At 42.6% G+C, this 21726-nt stretch overlaps 1 protein-coding gene across 1 annotated transcript; it reads right to left on the bottom strand.

Annotated features, from left to right (window-relative positions):
* Positions 1–1853: 1853 nt before the first annotated feature.
* On the bottom strand, positions 1854–20293 carry PCP4L1 (Purkinje cell protein 4 like 1). The gene is made up of 3 exons (XM_010993041.3): positions 20060–20293; positions 3564–3618; positions 1854–2972 (listed from the first exon to the last, which is right to left on the bottom strand). Exons 1-3 carry the CDS (start codon positions 20066–20068, stop codon positions 2830–2832), a joined length of 207 nt encoding a protein of 68 aa, XP_010991343.1. The 5' UTR covers positions 20069–20293; the 3' UTR covers positions 1854–2829.
* Positions 20294–21726: the final 1433 nt, after the last annotated feature.

The raw sequence follows: 21726 nt of genomic DNA, 5'->3' as shown, positions 1-21726 counted from the left end.
TATGGGACAATTTTATTTTCTGCAACACTGTCCTGGTCATCGCAGTATGTCTAGCATCTTTGGCCCCTGGACACGTAATACCAGGAAACCCTCCCCTATCTCTACCCTACCTCCCAACATCATGACAACCAGAAAATACCCCCATGGATTTCCAAAATATCCCCTAGAGGGGAGTATACTACCCTGTTCAGAACTGGCTTGGGGAAATGAGTCCTGGAGCCTTCCCAAGAGTTAGAGAAAAGTTTGGTTTCATTTCTTGATGGCCACATCTATTCACCTTTATACCTTAATGTGAGTCTATTGACCCTTCCTCCTTTCTAGGAGTGTTTATCAGCCCTACCTCCCAAGTTCTGAGCCCCATTTCTCTATCCATTTCACTTCAAACCACCTTTCATTCCAGAGAAACTACCCCTATGTTTCTTGGAGCACGAGAGAGGCAGCTGGATGAAATCAAGGCACTGATAGAATTTTGGGAGGAGTCTGGCAGACAAATTAGGTAAAGCCAGATCTGGTGGTCCCCTAGAATATGGGGGACCAGGGAGGTTCTTGATCTTACCTATAAGGGCTATGAGGGATCAAGTAGGTACACCTGGGCTCAGCTAAGGGACGCTCGGACCTCTAAACTAGGCCTGACAACATCCTTGACAAACAGGCTATCTTCTCTTCACTCATCCACTCCCTTATCAAGGTGGTACAAAGAGTGCAGATTCCAGAAACAGCCCACCTGGATTCTGGTCCTAACTCACCTATTCACTTGCTTTAGGAAGGTCATTTAATCTCTCTGTGCCTCAGTTTCTTCATTTGTAAATGGGGGACAAAATAGTTCCTATGTCATAGGGTTGTATGAATTAAATGAGTTAATATATGAAAAAGTGCTTGAAACAGGATCTGGCACATGGTACGTTATGAATCTTAAATATTACTATTGTCACCGCCATTCATGCCCTGCAGGGACTGTAAGGCTAAGGAGTTACCCCAACTTGGGGGATGAACATCCCTGAGCACTCTAAATATGATGAAACCTAAGTCACTTCAGCAGGTTTCAAATGTAAAATCTCCTTTTCTCTGACATCACGAGGAGAAGGAGAAGGCACTTCCCTTAACATAGGGCCTCCCCATGAATCACTGTTCAACCTTCCTAATATCCTAGAGCCATGGCTTGTTAGCTATGGATAAACTTTGGGTATAGGTTGCCTACTAGGAATATTGTCCCTTGCTTCCTACTCAGAGCTGCTACATGGTTTCAACTTCTGTATTCTTGAATCAATACTAAGAAGTGAGGAGGGTGGGAGAGATAAAGCAATCCTTGCTTGATTTTCAAGCATTTGGCTTCTGTTTCAACATATAGAGATTATTTCTCAGCAATGTAAGGTCACTCAAAAGCCATCATTTTATTCACGGTTTAAAATCTTTAGTGTAACAGCGGTGCTCTCTATTGACCCAGAATCATCCACTTCTTCTCCTTGATATAACAATGGGAGGGGAGGGAGGGTGTGGGAGGAAGACAAAGCAGGAGGGACAGCTAGCAGAGGTCATTTGGGGATACAGAGCAAGGAAGAGTGGGTTTGTTTTCAGAGGCATATCCACCAAGCATGCTCAGCTGGAGGGGGAAAGGGAAGGAGATGAGCACCCTTGCAGGTGCACTGCGGGGGTGGCAACAGCGGCAGACAAAGGCAGTGAATAAAGGTGAGGACAAGGTCAGGGGAAGGAAAGTAGGAGGGGGCTTCAGTCTGGAAATTCTCAGCCAGTGTTAGCTTCCTGTGCACCCATATAACCCACGCATTGCTCTGTCACCCTCCCTGAGGCCAGCTTGGGCTTACATTCATATTCCTCCCAAGAAAAAAACAGAAGTAGAGGTTAAGTGACCCCACTTGAGGTTTTATTTTTATTGTTTTCATCATTATTAAACATGCTAAAATCACATAGAGTGGCTATTCCACTTCTGCTCTGACTCCACAGTGGGGCAACTGGGAACTACAAGGGTCATTTGGTTTGTGTGGCCCCTGGGGGTGGCTGGACATGAGGGGTTAGAGGTAGCAGGTTAGCAAAGCCCCAAGAATCCTTCACATGGTACATCTTTACCGGCAGTAACTTGTGTCTTTAGTGATCTCCTCCTCCTTCATTTTTCTTTCCTCCCCAAATCTACCAGTGTTCCCATTTCCCTGCCTGTGGCCCCTTGAACCTCTTTTGCTTCTGCCCCTTATGGTTCTAGACTAGATGATGAAGGAAACTTTTCTTGATCTCTACCAGTCCCAGTATCCCTTCCTTGGAACTAATCTACTCAGCATGCACTAACGTGGAAGCAGCTTGATTTAGGTCTGCCTAGGGGAAAAGGGGGCTCCAGTCCCCACTGTGGCTTAGCTCATAGGAGGGAAGTTGACGTGCTGGTGAGAAGGATGCAAAGGGGAAAAACTGCTACCTGAAGTGTGAATGTTGTAGCCAGCAGAACAGTGTATATACCCCACCCCTAGGCAGGCACCCTACTCTGAAGGCTTTCCTCTCCCTCCCATATTGCCAGGGTTCCCTCTCTCAGCCTCAAAGCTTCTTGGTTCTTCAGACTCCTAGGACAGGCATAGGTACTGATCAATGAGCCATAGCCAAGGAGAAACTGGTCCACCATTAGGCAAGCAGCTGCCTTTCTAATTCATCTTCCCCTTGTTCCTTGTGCTTCTACAGCTGTCATGGCTTGAGGGGGCCAGAGAAAATAATATATAAGGGTTGAACTTGCCTCAATGAGAGGCTAACAGGACGAAAAGACAGAGATACATGGGAGTCAGAGCTAGGGAGAAGGGGAGAGAAGGGAGCAGGGTGAAGGGCAAGGCTGGTTATTCAGGAGCTGGGATCCTTCTTCCTTTTCTGGAATCGCCGGAACTTGCCCTGAATGGCAAGGGCAGCCTTCTCTGTTTCTGGTGCCGTCAGATCAATGTCAATCTCCTCCTCCTCCTCAGCCTTCTTGGCATTGCCAGCTTTCCCTACAGAGAGTTGAGAGATTCATTAATGAGTAAGCCTGTATTGCCCCAGCCCCAAATACAGTGGTTAAAGTCCACTTTCTGCTGGACTCTGTGAAGTGCCCCCTTCTTTGCTGAGAACAAGAATGCCTGATAAGCCTCCTAGAAGTCTGAGTCAGGGTATGTAGACTGAGAATTAGCTATAGTAGTTACTTAGAAGATTTGCTACTCTAGAACCAAAATGACAAATATCTTCTATCACCACTTATTCCTAAATCCTATAGTTTAGAGTCCCAGACCACACGCTCTTTTCTTAGCTTTCCCTCAATTTCTGATTGAGACAGAGGCTGGGATTATTTGATGAGTTTCTTCCTACTACTGCCTGTTTCCAGAGCCAGTTTCTAAAATCAAAGAGTAAATGTTGGTAGGTTTACCTCTTAGGAAAAAGTGGAATGAAGCCTATGGATAGAGTTGTCCTAACCCAGTGCTTTGTTTCACTTCTCCACATTCTTATTCCTGTTACTGATTTTAGGAGACTCCAGACTTACAGCCCTACTTGTCTTCATGTCCCTGTATTTACTCGCTCTACAAACTGCCTAGCCCAACCCCACTCACCTTTTTCTTCTGGGCCAGGTGCCTGGTTGGTTGCTGGGGATGTTTTGGTGTTAAGCTGAAAAACAAAACTCAGAATATTAGATATTCATGGAAGTAGGAAGGTGCTATCCCCTTAGATTCACCCTCCTATTACCAGGTACATCCCTTAGTCTTTTGAAGAAGTGGGACTTGAGATCAGAGAAAGGGAGAAAAGTCATCAAAATTTATTCAACAAGTATTTATTGGTGATAAGGGAATTGTAGATGACAAAACAGACAAAAACCCTGCCCTCATGAAGTTTACCTTCTAGTATATAGATAAACAAATGAGTAAACAAAATTATTATGTTAAGTGGGGAAGGTAGGTAGTAAGTGCTGGGGTGGGAATGGAGAAACAGAGTTTGCCAGAGTAGTCAGGAAAAGTCCCTCTGAAAAGTGGTATTTGAGCCAAGAGCTGAAGGAGATAAGGGAGTAAGGGCTGTGGATGTCCAGGCAAGAGCTTTCAAGGGCCCTAGGGTGGAAGTGTGACTAGCCTATTTGAGGAATAGCAAGAGACCAATGTCACTGGAGTAGAGAGACGGAGGAAGGAGGAACCATGGATGGAGATGAGATCAGAGATATCTGGGAGTGGGGGAAGACTATGTAGGACCTTGGGAGTGTTTTTCAGGAGTTTGACTTTCATCATGAGGAAGATGGGAAGCCATTAAAGACGTTCAGTTTGCACATAAGGAGCATTAGGGAGGAAGCAGAAAAACCTGTTAGGAGATTATTACAGAAGACTAGGCGAGAGATAATGGTTGCTTGGATCAACGTGATGGCTGTGGAGGTGGTGAAAAGTGGTTCGATTCTGGGTATACAACTGTCCCTCAGTATCCAGGGCTCCCGAGGATACCAATAGCCATGGATGCTCAAGTCCTTTATATAAAATGGCCTAGTATTTGCATATAACCTATGCATATACTTTAAGTCATCTCTAGATTACTCGTAATACTAATACAATGTAAAGGCTATGTTAATAGTTGTAAATACAATGTAAATGCTATGGAAATAGTTGCTGGTTGCAGCAAATTCAAGTTTTGCTTTTGGGAACTTTTTGGAAATTTTTAAAAACTTTTTCAGTCCTTGGTTGAATCCACAGACATGGAACCCTCAGACAACACAGGGCTGACAGTATTTTCAAGCTGTGACTAACATGATTGGTTGATTGGGTGAGTGGCATTGTGTGACAGGAGTCAAGGATGACTCCAAGGTTTCTGGGCTAAGGAACTGAAAAAAAAAAAATGGAATTACCATTTCCTGAAATGAGGAAGACAGCAGGAGGAGGAGCAGGTATTAGGGAAAGGATCAGGAGCTTGCTTTTGGACAAGTTTTAGATGCCTACCTAACTATCCAACAGGAGTTGCTTTCATAAGCGGTTGGATATTCAATATGAGTTAAAGAGAAAATTTGGGGCCAAACTAAGATGGCTTCATTGATCACATGTGATTTTCAAAGGTTAGATTGGTCACATTTTTACTGCCTTTTCAAGTCTTATGATTTATTTGTGTATTCCTAGAATATTGGAAAGTACTGGAGATGGCAGACTATCTAATTTTTAAAACTATCTAACATTTTAAAAAGTAGGTTATAAATTGATATGGACAAATTTTTGTAAAAAATATTGATTGCTTATCTATGTATGTGTACTTTTTTGGATTTAGCAAAGGATTTTATTTTATTTTTTGTGTATATATAAATTTTATTTAAAAACTGAAAGAACATGCACAAAAGTGTTCCTAAAACCCAGCGGAATTCATGAAATTCCCGCTAGTCCGCCTTTGACCAAAAAAAAAAAAAAAAAAAAGAATTCCATCAGTCAGTCAATAAAGACTGACCACTCATTACTCTTTCCTTCTCCATGATCTTCCTGTAGTCTTTTTTTGTTTTTTTGTTTTTTCAAATGATTAATATAATAGTCCAGTAGTTAGCTAGGTGACACTTTCCACTCTGGTACACCGTCATCACAAGAGGTTTGTCCACACTGCAAAGGCTTGGCATGGATGGGGTGTTTAGTAATAGGATAATAGTCAATAGTCCAGACAAGAGGGTCATATGTTAAGAGGCAACTTCTATAGTTCCATGATCTCTAACTTCAAATCCTACTTTCTCTATTGCCAGCAAATCCCTGAATGTGATCTTTGCTTTAACCATTATCCCTCTCTCTCTCTCTCAGCCTGTACCCTTAATCTGCTATTTCTTTTCTCTCATCCCAGCCCCTGCCCTTTGGAGGAAAATCTGGACCCCATTTCTAACTATCTCCCCCTGGGTAGCTGTCTCTTCCTCTGCTTTCCTTCTTGTATCAGCCAACCCTCAGAATCCTCTATGCAGGAATCTGTGTCAGGACTGAACCACACAGGCCACCCCTTTCCTTCTGTCCTGCCAGCTGTCCCCTTCCTGAGTGTCTCCTGAGATTACTGACCCTGGAATGGAGCCATGGCTCAGCTGTGGTCTGACCACCCAGGGGTTCCCAGTTCCATTTGGTTTAAATTTATGAGATGTCGCTGGGGAGACCAGAAAAGGGTGCTGAAAAGGAAAAAAAGAAACCCTATTACTCACAGTGCCCTTGGATATCACTCTCACACTTTCTGCTAAAAAGTAATTCACTAGGGCTTCGACCTGCCCCTCTTCCCTCCACCCTCTCCAGCCAGTTCTTAAAATAGCTGCTCTGGCCACTCTGGATTTCTGGATTTAGTTGTGAATGATTTGCAGGGGTTGGGTGGGGGCAGTTAGATAACATATCAGTCAGCACCTATCCTCTATATAGTACTCAGCCCTTTACTGGCCTCTGGTCTCTGCCCCAACTTTCCTGTGTTTTTTTTCAGAAACTCAACAGTTTTAGATGAATCAAGGTCCTCTGGTGCATCCATCTGACAGCCATCAGACTTATACCACACTTCAGGTAAACCAAGAAGGCATGGAGGTCTACTCCAGGTGAACCAGAAACCACATGCTTTATAAGAGTGTCTCTTACTTAAACTCATACCTCCAGAGGATCAATGCTAACTCACAGGAGCTGTGGTAGGTGAGTGTTTCTCAGCCACTCTCAGCCTCTCACTCTAGCCAGGTATGGATTACAGACTCTCAGTGCTCTTCTACTTCTTTCAATACTGAGCTCTTCTGACCAGAAATAATAGCAGTGAAATGGTTTAGCAAATCTTTTCTTTTCCTTGTGGGACCCAGCTAAGGAAACTGGAAGAAATCAAGGACTTTAGAATGACCCTTCATCACATCTTATTAATAATCACATATATAATACTTTCTATGTGCCAGTCACTTTTCTAAGCACTTTAGAAACATTAATACATTATATTCTTACAACAGCCCTGTAAAATAGGTATTGTTACTATTCTCACTTTACAAATGAAATACTAAAGTCCAGAAGAGGTTAATTAACTTGCCTAAGGTTATACAGCTAAGGAGTAGCAAAGCCAGGATTTGAACCAAGATAGTCTGACTCCAGAGTCCACCCTCTTGAGCATTATGCTATGCTATATTCCAATCTCCAGCCAAAAGCATAGGCATGTGTGTGCATGTGGTATATACACTTGAGAGAGATGTCCAATGTGAGACTGATTTAACTAGACGAGGTCTCCCGCATAGCAGAGCAATCCTCAAGTAAGAAGGAAAGTCCTAGGGATCATGATTTCCTTCCAGTCCCATCGGTGGGCAGCTGTATTCAAGGACTAGTCTCTCAAGCTGCAGTCCCCAACACTTTCTTCATATACACTCTACAGGAAACATGAGGAACAGGGTCCTGTCCTTCCATTATGTGGAAAGACTACATGTTATTTGAGAACCTGATCCCAGACTATGCCTACTGACTCAGATTCCTGCTCTGGTAGATGAGCTAACCACTGATTCTGGCTTTTGTCTTTTGACCCATTTGCTCAGTGGGTCCCCTGACACATACCAGGCAGACCCCTGGGGGAGAGCCACAGCTTGTGTGTGTTCTTCACTCCCAGGGCTGGATGCTAACCCTTCAGATTCTGAGAATTCCATGTGCAGGATCATCCCACTACTTTCCACTTCAAATGACTCCCTTGCTTACATTGAAGTCTGTTATTCCAAGTTTCTAGTCAGTTGAAGCTTGGTTGAGTTCAGCCTCACCGCCCACACAGGACTAAATGTTTCTCACTTCTCATCACACACCAAACACTAATTAGCAACTGTGAGGCCCATCAACTCTTGCCTTTCCCCAGAGGGCCCTAGTTTCTTTCCCTGCTTACCTTCCTGTATCCCTTTTCTCCTCACCTCTGGGCCTGACGTGCTCTAATGTTCCATTCCATCATCTTGGCAGTAGCTGCCAATTCCCCATGAGTATACTTTTATTTCCTCTGCAGTGCAAAGTTGTGGACTCTCCCTTCCTATGAGGAAGGAGGAAAAGGAGATGCTGGCTTAGAGATGTCTTCAGGCTTTGAGACTGCAGAGAGGGATATAATTCAGCAGCATCCTTCCTTTCCCTACCCGATACCCCCTTCTAGGGCATTTATCAGCATTCAGATGATGTCCTTCCATCTGAGCTTTAGATCCCATTCCCCTTTTCTCCTTCTCAGGAATCTTTACAACCAATTCTCTTCACTTTTTTATATATAACTTTTCCCTTTCTTTAAAAGACACACACAAAAAGCCTCCCTCAAGCTGAATTCCCTCTCCAATCATCATTAGAGTAAAAAGAAATGGGTCTAGGATCCCAATGTTCAAAGTTTAGGGTGGCCTTTTCAACAAATAGTGCTGGAATGATTGGACAGCCATATGCAAAAGACAAAAAACCTCAATCTATACCTTGCACCCTATACAAAAGTTAACTTGAAATGGATGTAAAACCTAAAGCTATAAAACTTCTAGAAGAAAATATAGGGGGAAAAAAATCTTTGCAACCTTGGGGTGGCAAAGATTTCTTAGATACATCAAAAGTGCAATCCACAAAAGAAAAAAATTATAAATTTGACCTCATCAAAATTTAAAACTGCTCTTTGAAAGACACTCTTAAGAGAATGAAAAAACAAACTACAGACTGAAGGAAAATATTTGCAAATCACACATCCGATAAGGACTTGTATTCAGAATATTTAAAGAATTTTCAAATCCCAATAATACAAATGCAGTTTGTAAAAAGATATTTGTACACTTCACCAAAGACGATAATGTGGATGGCAAATAAGCACATGAAAGTACATATAATGTCATTAGCCATTTGGGAAATTCCCAAATTAAAACCACAATTGGATATCATTACACAACTATTAAAAAAATTTTTTTTTAATGACAATACCATGTGCTGCCAAAGATACAGAGGGCCTGGAACTCTCAGACATTGCTGGTGGGAATGCAAAATGGTATAGTTATTTTGGCAGTTTCTTTCTTTTTTATTTATTTATTTATTTATTCATTTTTAACTTTTTTTATTGAGTTATAGTTATTTTACAATGTTGTGTCAAATTATTTTGGCAGTTTCTTAAGTGTACCTTTATCATACAACCCAGCAATTCTACTCCTACACATTCACCCAGGTGAAATTAAAACTTATGTCTACACGTAAACTTGCAAGAGAGTGTTTATGACAGCTTTACCTGTAATCATCCAAAACTGGAAACAACTGAAATGTCCCTCAGCTAAGGAATGCATAAACAAATTGTGATACAGCCACACAATGTATTATCACTCAGCAGTTAAAAGAAATGAACTACTAACACGTGCAACAACATGGATGAACTTCAAATGCATTATGGTGAGTGAAAGAAGCCAGACCCAAAAGGCCACATATATATTGTATGATTCCAGTTAGATGACATTTCTAGTAAAGGCAAAACTTCAGGGACAGCAGACAGATCAGTATCTGCTAGGGGCTGAGATCATGAGAGGGGTGACTACTAAAGGGAATGGGAGAATTTTGGGATGATAGAACCACTCTGTATCTTTAGTGGTTACATGTCTGTATATATTTGTGAAAATTCCCAGAACTGATAAGGGTACATTTTACTGCATGTAAATTATACTTTATTTTTTTTAATTGATGTGTAATTGATTCACAATGTTGTGTTAGTTTCAGGTATACAGCAAAGTGATTCAGTTTTATATATATATTTCCATTGTAGGTTATTACAAGATATTGAGTGAAGTTCTCAATGCTATACAGTAGGTCCTCATTGTTTATCTATTTTATACATAGTAGTACATATCTGTTAATCCCAAACTCCTAATTTATCCCTCCCCCGCTTTCCCCTTTGGTAACCATAAGTTTGTTTTCTATGTCTGTGAGTCTGTTTTTATTTTGCAAACAAGTTCACTTGTATCATTTTTTTAGATTCCACATGTAAGTGATATCATATGATACTTGTCTTTCTCTATCTGACTTACTTCACTTAATATGATCTCTAGGTTCATTCATGTTGCTGCAAATGGCATTATTTCATTTTTTACAGCTGAGTAGTATTCCATAGTGTATATATCACATCTTTATTCACTCATCTGTTGATGGACACTTAGGTTGCTTCTATATCTTAGCTATTGTAAATAGTGCTGCTATGAACATTGTGGTGCATGTATCTTTTCAAATTAGAGTTTTCATCTTTTCCAGGTTTATGCCCAGGAGTGGAATTGCTGGATAATATAGTAACTCTATCTTTAGTTTTTTAAGGAAACTCCATACTATTCTCCATAGTAATTATACCTTAATTTTTTTAAATGGGAAGAAAGGGTGAACGAGAGGTTGAGAAGCTATCAAGGGCTGAGAAGGAGTAATTAGAAAGGTAGAGTAGAAAAATGACTGGGGTCAGGGTCAGGGGCAAGGGCCTTTCTTATCTCCCTTCTTTTCATAGCTACACTTCTCAGAACGCTTACTGTCTCCATTTGCTCACCTCCCCCACACCCTCCAACCCACTTCAGTCTGGCTTCTACTGCTACTCCACTGAAATGACTCTTTAGAAAACCAGTGCTGTCTGCGATACTAAATCAAATGCAAAAGTTTCAGGTTCATTTGGCCTGACTGACCTCTTAAAACATTTAACATTCTTAATCATTTCACCTTTCTTGACACATATTCTTTCCTTGGCTCCTGGGATATCACAGTTTTTCCTGATTTTTCTCCTATCTTTCTGGACATTTCTTCCCAACATTTAAGTGTTGGGAGCTCTCAAAGTTTAGGGCTAGGATCTCTTCTGTTCTCTTTCCTAAATGATCTTATCTGTACCTATGACTTCAGTTATCATTTGTACCAGCACCATCCAATAGAACAGGGGCCAGCAAACTACTGCTCACTGCCAAATCTAGTCTGCAGCCTGTTTTTGTAAATAAAGTTTTACTGGAACACAGCCATCCCCATTGTTTGCATGTTATCTGTGGCTGCTTTGGCATGACAACAGCAGAGTTTAGTAACTGCAACAGAGACCACATGGCCCACAAAGCCAAAAATATTTGCTCTCTGGCCCATTACAGAAAAAGTTTGCAGACCTCTGCAATAGAACTTTCTGCAATGATAGAAATGTTTTATATCTGTGCCGTCCAATATATGGTGCTCACCTAGGCACATGGGGCTATTGAGTACTTTGAAATGTGGCTAGTGTAACTGAGGAATAAAATTTATACATTTATTGAATTTTAGTTTAGTAAATTAATAACTAATTATTAATTAATAAGTTAAATAGCTACATGTGGTTAATAGTACCATACTGAATAGCACAGAATGCCACTGAAGACTCAAATGTATAGTCTTCCTTTGGCATCTGAGGGGGATTGGTTTTTGGATCCCCAAGGATACCAAAATCCACAGATGCTCAAGTTCCTTATTTAAAATTGCATAGTAAGAGGTGGCTGGTAGGGGGTGGTGTTGGGGAGGGTATAGCTCTAGTGGTAGAGTGCATGCCTAGTATGCAGGAGGTCCTGGGTTCAACCCCAGTGCCTCTGTTAAATAAACCTAATTACCTCCCCCTATAAAAAAAGGAATAAAATTTTTTTTTAAAATGGTACAGTACAATTGGCTGTCTAGTACTCATGAGTTCTGCATTCTCAGATTCAGCAATTTGATTCGCTGTTGGTAGAACTCTTGGATACCAAGGACAGACTGCATATCTCTACCCCAGGCTGCTCCTCTGAGCTTTAAAACATATCCACTTGGATGTTTTATGGACACTCTAAACCCTATGTGTCTCAAACTGAATTCATAATCCTGCCTACTCAACCTAGTCCCCTGCAAGTATTCCCTATCTCATCCAGTTGTACAAGCCAGAAACCTAGAAACTGTGCTTGACATCTTTCTTTCTTTCACATTGCATATCCAATTTAATATTCAGTCCTGTTAACTTTATCTCCCAAACACCTCTTAAGTCGTTCACTTCTCTCCACTGCTACCACCCTAACAATTGTTTCTTATGTGGACCACTATAACAGCCCAATGGTTAATGATGTTCTTAAGTTAAAGAAGAAAATTCTTAACATGGTCTAAAAGTCCCTGTATTATGCAGCCTCTGATTACCTCAATAACCTCATCTCTGGAAGCTACCACGTTCCTTCCCACTTCAGGACCTTGGCTCATGGTTCTTTTACCCCTGCTCCCCTTCTACCTAATTAGTTTCTACTTATCATTCAAAGCTCTCCTCGAGGGTTCCTTCTTCTGGGGAGCTCTACTTTGCTCCCCAGACTGGGCTAGGACCCTCATTATAAGTTTTCATAGCACCCAGTATTTCTCTGTGGTAGTACTTGTTTCTAATGTGATTAAAGAATAATTTAGTGGTTAGATAGTGAATGTTGGTCTCCTCCATTTCTGTGCAAGTTCCTTTGAGGGTAGGGTCTATCTTACTCACTACTGGTTCCCAGGGCCTAGCACAATGCCCTTACACATGCTGTACATGCAGGAGTTGGTGAATGAATGACGGGAGCTCCCACTCTGCTTTATTTCCCACCTCACCTAGATTTCTGAAGTCAGATTTGTTTTCAGATAGCTGAGGGACTCCTTTCTGCAGCTGGTTCAAAGACTGTGAAGCCTGGTCATTGTTTTTCCTCGCTTCAGCATGGGTGCTTGAAAGAGAGCCAAGGATGAAGGGGAAGGACTTCTCTAGGAGTGTATTGCATATTACCTATATTATAGTTAGTGTGCATTTGTCTTACCTCCCCTTCCCTACCGTCACCACCCCACCAGGGTCCATTTCCTTGAAAGCACAGTCCATATTTCCCATTCATTTGGGTATCATTTGTAGTAACTGCACATAGTGGGTACTCAACAGATACTTATGTGAACTAAAATTTTCTCAAGCCTCAAATTCCTGGGAGAAGCAATATGGCACATTAGATAAAGTTAGACAAATCTGGATTCATACCCTGGATCTTCATTGACTATCTGTTCCAATCCCAGCTCTGCCATTCCTAGCTGTGTGACATTGGGTAAATCACTTAGCCTTGCTGCACTGAGACCTCTCAGCTGCAGAAGAGAGATAATATCTATCTTGAGGAGTGAAAAGAACTAGAAAAAAAGTATGTAAAATGCCTAGTATATATTAGAATAAATAGTTATTATACTGAAGTAATGTAACTCTGGGTTGAATATAAGAAGAGGTCAAGTTACTGGGATGCTGCATGGCTAAAGTCCTGGAATCAAAGCGTAGAGTACTTGCCACAGAGTACATCTTCACTAAGTGGAAACGAAGGAGGAAGAGAATACCTGAGATTGTTCTCAGGGCCTTTGAGGCTTATTCTGTTACCAAAGGAACTTTATAACTGATCTTTTACTCTAAACCAACCTTGGAAACCACAATCTCCCTGTTGTCCCAATGCTTGTTCCCCAAAATGCTGACAATGGCTCTAAACTTCTGGTGAAGGGCCCAAACATTGTCTGCTTGGACAGAAATTGTATTCTATTCTGTACAGCAACTGCTCCAGCAGAGCCCTGGAGCCTCCTGGAACCACTCCCGAGTTAGCAGTGTACAGGAGGGGACCTCCAGTCCAGCACCTCCATAAATGTTCATGTTTCATTTTAAAGAATGCTTGGACACAGAACCACCTTTTTTATTTTTGAGTTGTATACCACAGGGAGATTAGTGTTCAGGAGCAAATAAACCATACCTTAACCTCCATGATCAAGTTCTTTCATCCACCTTCGTATCGTAAAAATGATTGTGTAACTCTATCCTTTGCCTCAAAAGAATAATTAGCATCGTCTTGGCAAAGCCCCTAAAAACAGTCAAGTAGTAGCTACTTAGACACTGTTTCCCTGCTGCCACTGTTGGGGAATAGGTACCCTATAACTCTAGGCCCTGCCCCCTTTTTGGGCTGTGTTTCTTCCTTTTTTTGTCTCTTTCATCTTTAATAGTGTTGCCACAGCAACCATTGTCACCAGAAGAGGCAAGATAATGTCACCCACTCTGCGCCAAGCAGTAAGTTAGAACTAACCTGGGGAAAGATAAACTACCCAGATTTCCCCATATTCCTCATCCCACTGGGCTCTTTAAAGCGGTATTACACATTGTTAACCTCAGTAAAGGACAGGAACAAAGGAACACCTCATCATACCTGGACCACACATACCCTGCTTCTTCTGCATGATATAGCTTGGATGCTGTGCAAATGAAAACAAAATGTGTTCACATTATTGCACTGTTCGACTCACTTAGTTCAGATGAATAGGCACAAGCAGTCACAATCCTGTCCTATAATCCAAGGAAGAAAAATCTAAAACTCCTAAATATAAGCCCAAAAGACCCCTTTCTTGCCTTTGTATTGACATAAAGCCTAGGCTTTGTAGGCTCCCTGCTTGCTTTAGATGTGCAGAAAGTGAAGGAAGACAGTTAGCACATCTGCTTTCAAGTAGTGACAAAGAGGCTTCAGACCTCCCCAGGGACCATTCCAGCCTTGCTGACATTTTCTCCCCCAATGTTAAATGAAGTTCATTGCTAAAGGTCCTTAGAGAGGCCTTTGGGATCCCCTGGTGCCCCTGAAAGACCCTTTACTGCTGTTTTTGGAGCACTGTTGGAACTGTTTCAATTCTTTCAGCGCAGCAACCAGCTGCAGTCCTCAAACAGCTTCAGAAAGACTTGCTCAAGGTCACCCTCAAGATAGTAACAGAAAAAAAACTAGGAATCCCTACTCTGGGTTCTACATACACACATTCTTCTCCTAATATATGGAATATAACCCAAATACCTTATAACTCTGGTGTCTCCTAAGACAGGGATAGAACCTAAGCAGTCCAAGCTCCTAAGCCCCCTGATCTCTCTTCCCCCGCCTCAGCCACCCTATCCATGTTTCCTGGAATAGCAGTAACCCCTACAGGAGTCCGAGGCAGAATTCCTTGGCTATGCCAGCTCATGGTATGCAGTGAGTCAACAGCCCTGGCCCATTCCCCCCAGCATGGGCTGCCACAGTTTAATGAGTGGTTGTTTGTGGTGCTCTGAACACAGCTTGGAACTGCGCCTTCACCCCATACTGAGGGTAGCAGGTAGGGGGGAGAGAGTAGTGAAAAAGCATCATTTATTACTATAATCTTCATTGTGCATCCCACTCATGGCGTTAATGTCCCAAAATAAACGTATTAATCCCACCACAGCCTACAAAGCAAACACTCGGCTGGAGGGCTTTGTGTGGGAGGGAAGCAGCATTAAGGACAACAGAACGTAAATGGTACCTCTTTTCCCTGGCTGGGGGGTTGGGAACCCTAGGTGGGCCTGCTTTCTGGAGTCAGCCTGGAATGAAGCAATCATCAGGCTTCAGGGAGAAGGGTGTGACAAGGTCTAGGTACCTGCAGGGATGCAGATCTCTTAGAAAAGTGCTTTTGGATCTGCTTTCGACTTGGCTTACTCTTGCAGGTAAAATAATTCTGGGGCAAGCTAAGTTATTTTGAGCAGCAGGTCTGGAGTATGGATTTAGAAAATCATGTACCACATAGGATCCATCAGTTACTTTGCTAGTCTAATATCTTCTTCTTTTCCGCCTTCTAGATTTCTTCTCCCAAAGCCTTTGTATTCTCTTTGGACATCAAGTGGCCAATTGAAGGAGGTCTAAATGTACAGCGCCTGCTTGATCATCAGGTACACCAGTTTTACTTAGATATGTGATTTCGAGGACTGGGTCCTCCAAATCAAATACTTGAGAGTTAAGAGAATTGCTCTCATTTCTTTCTTTTTGGAAAGAAATCCTCTCCTTCTGGTCCTTCATGCTCTAGTTATGCAAATCAGTGATGGACACCAGAAACTAAGAACTCAGGAAAAGAGGCCTCCAGGCTTCCCCTTTCCTTCGGTCCTATTAACTTACCTACTCCACTTTCAGCACATTCACTGTGCCCATTTTTAAGGTGACTAGGCATCCTGCATAAGGAAGGATGGTGCTTTCCCTGCCTAGTATTCTGCCAAAATGTACCCTAGTGATAAATATCATCCTATGTTTGTCTCTCCACTCTTTCTCCTTCCTCTTGCTCATTTTATTTATTTGTTTGTTTGTTTGTTTATCTATTTGCTCATTTTAAATCACACTGCTGAGACTTCCTAGAGAAAGTATTTGTAATATATTCCTTCAGAGTTGCATGTAAATTAAATTATCCTGTATTCACTGGAGTCACATGTTAAAAGAGTCTTATGGACAGATATTTGGGGAAAATGAGGCAGCAGTTCTGTGCCCAAGTGTTGGTTCTAACACGGTGTAAATTTAGATAAGGTTTAAGCCTCAGTTTCTTCATCTGTAAAATGAGAAGATTGGACCAGATGATCTTTAGGGCTCCTTAATAAATCTAAAATTGTATCACTAAAATGTTTTGATATATTATTTGAGATTTTATTGGTCAAAGATATTTATCTATATTTCTATCTAGAAGGATTTTTGTAAAACTAAGCTTTTTTTTTTTTTTTCCATGATAACATAGACTCATGAAAGACAATTTGGAACTATGGAAAAGTAGAAAGAAAATGGGGGGAGGCATTCATGGACCCACTACTTTGAAAAGATGATTATTGACCTGATCAGTTAAGACCCTCCACAGACAGACATGAAAGATGCATCAGGTTTGCATATTTGGACTCCAGCCACATTACTTATGGGCGCCTGCCCTTATAGAGACTCGACATTCTAAGAGGTAACTGATCACAGCTGCAGCTTAGGAAAAGAGTCATCTATATTTCCAGATCACAGAATGACAAAGTCATCCACTTTTACCAGCCATAGTCTCCTGCACAAGCAGCTAAAGCCAACAACCTGGATGGCTGACTAAGAAAGGGATGAGCAAGTTCTAGAACCAAGTTTTGGTTTCCTCTGCTTCAGAAGATAGATATTTCCAGAGGTGGGAGGCTTTCCAATATCAAGTAGCTAGCCCTTCTATTTCATATGTCCAATATAATAATAATAATAATAATAATAATAATAATAATAATAATAATAATAATAATAATAATAAAAATACCAGTGAGAGAGGGAGAATCTTGGATTTCCTTTAAGTTCCTACTAGGTTTCCTAACAACTGGTTCACAGAAGACATAACAGGATGATGCCACCCTGACCAACTTCCATTGTGGAGAAGGTTGCAGATGCAGACGATATGCACAAGAAAGAGAATGTGATCCCAGAAGTGTGATATCTCATTCCTATTACCTAAGAGGACAGCAAGCAGAATAATAAAGGAGGGAATACTGGTTCTAAGCCTCCATAGTGAGGTTTCTGGTTGGTCTGTCCCTTGCTCTAGCCCTTGCTAGTCAAAACACCATGGGGATAGTTACCAGTCATCCATGACCCCCATTTCAACAGAATGATTGCTGGACCAAGGGATTCCTCCAGCTGGGCTTCTTACAGTTGAGAAGTACAACAGGATCACTGAAGAACTTCAAGTGTGCTTTAAGCAGCCAGCTACACCATATGACAAGAGATTATAGGAAAGAGCCTTCAGGGACTGAATGCATCTCCCATTTCCATCCTTCACTGAAACTAGCAAAAAGTTATTAAGCTATAAAAGATAAACTGTGATTCACAGCAATCAAGTCTTGCCTGCAGCTGTGAATGCAGACAAACTGGAGATGAGTCCCTGCAGCTCCTCTGGGCATGAACACACAAACTCACAAGGAAATGCTCTGCTGCAGTACTGAGTGACAACAAAGAGCCAGGAAGGCAGTGTAGAACCAGAGACCCTCCCCAGCAACCCTTTTCAGCTACTCTAGGTCTGGAGACCCCCTCCCCAGTTTTTGTTCTTCATTTGAAGTGGGAATCTCTTAAAAAGATCCCAAATCCTCTCACTTAATGCAGTTTCTCTGAAGCAAGAAAATAAGCAGGTGGGGGGTTGGGGGGGCATGGTGAAGCTTACGTAAGATTCAGGGTGCACAGGGCTTTCCTAGGCTAGGACTCTAGCCTGAAAGAGGAGACCCCTGGGGCTGGGCTGAGAGAAAAGAAGCAGTTTGGAGTCTCCCTAGAGTTTCAGAGCTCCAGGCAACACTTCCGCTTTTCATCATAGCTCTTATAAGAGGAAGAAAACAGGCTAGGTCTTGGTCTCTAGGGAAGTGGAGACCCTCTGGGGATCTGGTTCAGAGATAGCTAGTCTCTGTGTAAGCCCAGGTGGCTGCTTCTGGATTTTATAAATACTCATCCCCGAAGCCAGGCTCAGCTCTGTATTAGGAGGCAGCTTCGAAGGCTAAATTGCTAGTTAGAACCAGTTCACTCTGACAGCCTGGGGGGCTGGGCAGCCCTGCAGACACTGGCAGTTAGTTCCCATCCAAGGATCCTACTCTCATCGTTCTATTGAACTCCTGATTGAGGCTAGCCAAGACCAGCTGCTAAGTCAAGACTTGACTTCCCCCTCAAAAACCAAATTGTTTTCCTTGACACTGCTTTGTGACAGCTTTGTCACTCCACCAAATACTACCCTAAGTCCCAGCCCCTATCGTATATCCTACAGAGAGGTTGTGCACTTCCTCCCCAAAAGCACAGGCTGACCACACATCTTAATGTTGGCATAGCCTTCAGATCACAAACCCCCAGGGGATGGCTTGAATTGCAACTTTCAGATTTAGAAACACTAGAGGGGATGTTGAACTCTAGACTTCAGTGAAAAGAGGGCAAGAAGAACCTCTCTTCTCATTTTAAGGCTGAAAAGAAGCAAGCGGAAAGAAGATTGAACCTTTTTTTCTCTCTCTCTCTCTCTTTTCTTTTTGAAAGGCTGCTATGGTCATAGTCACAACTAGCTGAGCTATAGGAAACCAAGTTAGTTCATCTGAAGCCCCCAGACTAGCTGAATTTTCCAGGATAAACTTAGTGGACACAGCAATCAAGACATAGTAGTTAACACTGATTGGTTCCCTGGGTAACAGCTTTTGGTAGGAGCCAGCAGAGCTCCTACTAAAGATGAAGATCTAAACTGAGACTTTGGCTCCAGGGTCCTACCCCTTCACTAACCTGATATCCTTGAGATTTCTCGTGCTAGTTTTCGGTAATACTCTAAAATAGAAAAAAAGAGACAGGGAGAGAATAATAATAGCTAACATGGATTGAGTGTCTACTCTGTGCCAGGCACTGTTCTAAGTATTTTGCATTTATTATTTCATTTGATCATTAGAACAACCCATAATACCCCCATTTTGCAGATAAAACACTGAAGCAGAGAAAGATTTAGTAATTTGCCTAAGGCCACATAGCTAGTAAGTAGTAGAGCTGGGATTTGGCATATAGCTGAGAAGTTGGATTTCACACAAGATCCTGGGTACTAGGAAAGTGGTTACAGAGAGCAAGCTTGTGATGCCATTGCCCATACCAACTTCAGGATAGGTCTTTGTCTCTGGATGCCTACAAATGCAGTCAAACAATGGGAGAGGTCTTTCCTAGTCTCTGCTTTGACCCCCACCAATGGAGGAAATGACAGCTAATGGACTGGATTTGGCTCAGATGACCATGGAGCCTGCGGAGACCCAAGGTGTATAACAAGCACTGCAGAGGTATATCTACTCTTGAAGGGGACAACTACCCAGGAGTTGGGCAGGACCCCACTAGAGCGCCTTCTGAATATCAGAAATAGTCCCTCCAACCGTTGCTTCTTGATTGAATGAGTTGAGGGTAGGATGCCACCTTCCTAAAAGGGGCAAAGTGGCCACCCTAGGGGTCGAGGGCTGGGGTTCTTGTTGAATGCTAAAAATGGAATGTCAGAGCAGTACAGCCCTAGGACAGAAGCGAATGTTTTTTCTCCAAAGTCTGCGGAGTGAATGGAAGCCCGAGTAATGTCGGGGCAGTAAGATAGGCGCAGAGAGCAGTATCCCAATGATATGTATGACTTATCACCTGAGACCTCGGCACCCCGACTCTATACCGGATTCCAGTCCCCCAAAAGCTCCACTCACAATCGGGGGACTCAAAGCCTCCCTCCTCTAATCGCACCCCAGTGCCCCAAGGTGGGAGATTTCCCAGAGGGCCAATGGGGCCCCTGGAGGATTCTCCTCGGCTCTAGGCTGCCGGGCCCTCCCTTCCTCACCGCCCAGGTACCCGGAGCCTCGGCCTCCCCGCACCGCAGCCCTAGCCCGCAGCGCTGCTCACCTCGCTCATTGCCGCGGCCGGACGGGGCGCGCGGGGCGCGGCACGTGCAGGGGAGACTAAGGGGCCTTCGGGCTGCACAGGGCGACGGCCGCGAGTTGCCGGACTCTGAGGCCGAGGCCCCGCCGATGAGGCAAGAAGAGTTAACGCGGAGAGCGGTTGCTCCCTCGCCGGCACCCTGGCAACCAGCGGTCAGCTCTCTCCAAGAGTCCCCTTCCGACCCAGTCCTGTCAGAGCCGCTCCGCGAGCCTTGGCGGGCCCCACCTTTTATAGTCAGCTCCGTACCCTCCTCCAGCCCGACCAATAGGAGCTCTTGCTGCCTCAGAGTGACAGCCCCTTGCATCCAATGGTGGCAGACTCAGAGGTCTGCTGCATTTCCAAACTAGGGTAAGACAGAGAGCGGGAAGAAGGGGGAGACTGTCGGGGGATGAGAGGACGGAAAATGAAGTAGGGGGAAGCAAAGAGAGAAGGAGAGGAAGGACTGGTACACGAAGGAGGGAAGGAGAGAAAGGGAAGGAAGGAATGTGTGAGTTTGAGAAAGCGAAGAAAAAAGAGCTGGAAGGGAATCAAGAGGGTACATGTGAAGCTGTGAATGAAAGGATAAAGCCAAGAGATGTTGCAGTTAAGATTTACAAGTGTTAGCCACTATATATAAAAATAGATTTAAGGAAAAGTTTCTTTTGTATAGCACAGGAAACTATGTTCAATATCTTGTAATAAGCTTTAATGGAAAAAAATGTGAAAACGGATATATGTATGTATATGCATGACTGCGACATTGCTCTGTACACCAGAGATTGACACATTGTAATTGACTGTACTTCAATTTTAAAAAAAAAGATTTAGTAATAGGATGGCAGTCTGAATAAGAGAAGTGCAGAAAGGAGGAAGGGAAGAAGAGAGAGGGAGAGAAAGACAAAGACAGAGACAGAGATAGACAGAGAGAAGCAAGGGGAAGGTATTCCGTGGCAAAGAACAGGGAAACTTTGAAGTGCCTGTTTGATTTGGAAGATCATAGATCTTAGGAGTTGAAACACATTTTAGGATTCATCAATCCTACCTCCCATATGAAGCAAGAAACCCTCCAACAAAATGAGGGACCGCTAGCATACACTTGAATAGGTAATAATTTACAAAAAGTTACAAATTTAATTTACAACTGTTTGTTCATTCAGTCTTATTCTGAAAACGTGCCCTCCACTGTCCTCCACTGTGGTGGTGAAACTATAAAAAAAAAAAAAAAAAAAAAAAAAAGAGAGAGACACACACATTTATTACGACCTTGCACCTACTGTTGCCATTAAAATAGGTATCAATATGCAAGTTCTATCTGCTAGAGTTTAGCTTTTTCCTTCCTGCAATTCCAGTAGCAACCCATTTGGTGGTCCGTGCTTGAGTACCACAACCAGTGGACTCTGCCAAGGTGTAAGAAGCAGATGTGAAAGATGAAGCCCAGTCCAATCTATATGGATTATTTTTCAATAAGATGGAAATTTACTAAATAATTACCGTGTTGTATAAATTTTAAGGAAACAATATGATTAGCACAAGAAGTAATAGAACACCTAAGTAAAAACTCCTTTAATGCTCTTGCCTGTGATACTTCTAGGCATTGTAAAAACCTTTTAGCCTACTTAAAGCTTCAGTCAGCCAAAGCCAAACACTTTCAG

The sequence above is a fragment of the Camelus dromedarius genome, chromosome 23 (genome assembly GCF_036321535.1).
Source record: "Camelus dromedarius isolate mCamDro1 chromosome 23, mCamDro1.pat, whole genome shotgun sequence".
In the NCBI taxonomy this organism is placed as follows: Eukaryota; Metazoa; Chordata; class Mammalia; order Artiodactyla; family Camelidae; genus Camelus; species Camelus dromedarius.
The sequence above is the reverse complement of the archived record's forward strand: the minus strand, read 5'-3'. Positions and strand labels throughout refer to the sequence as shown.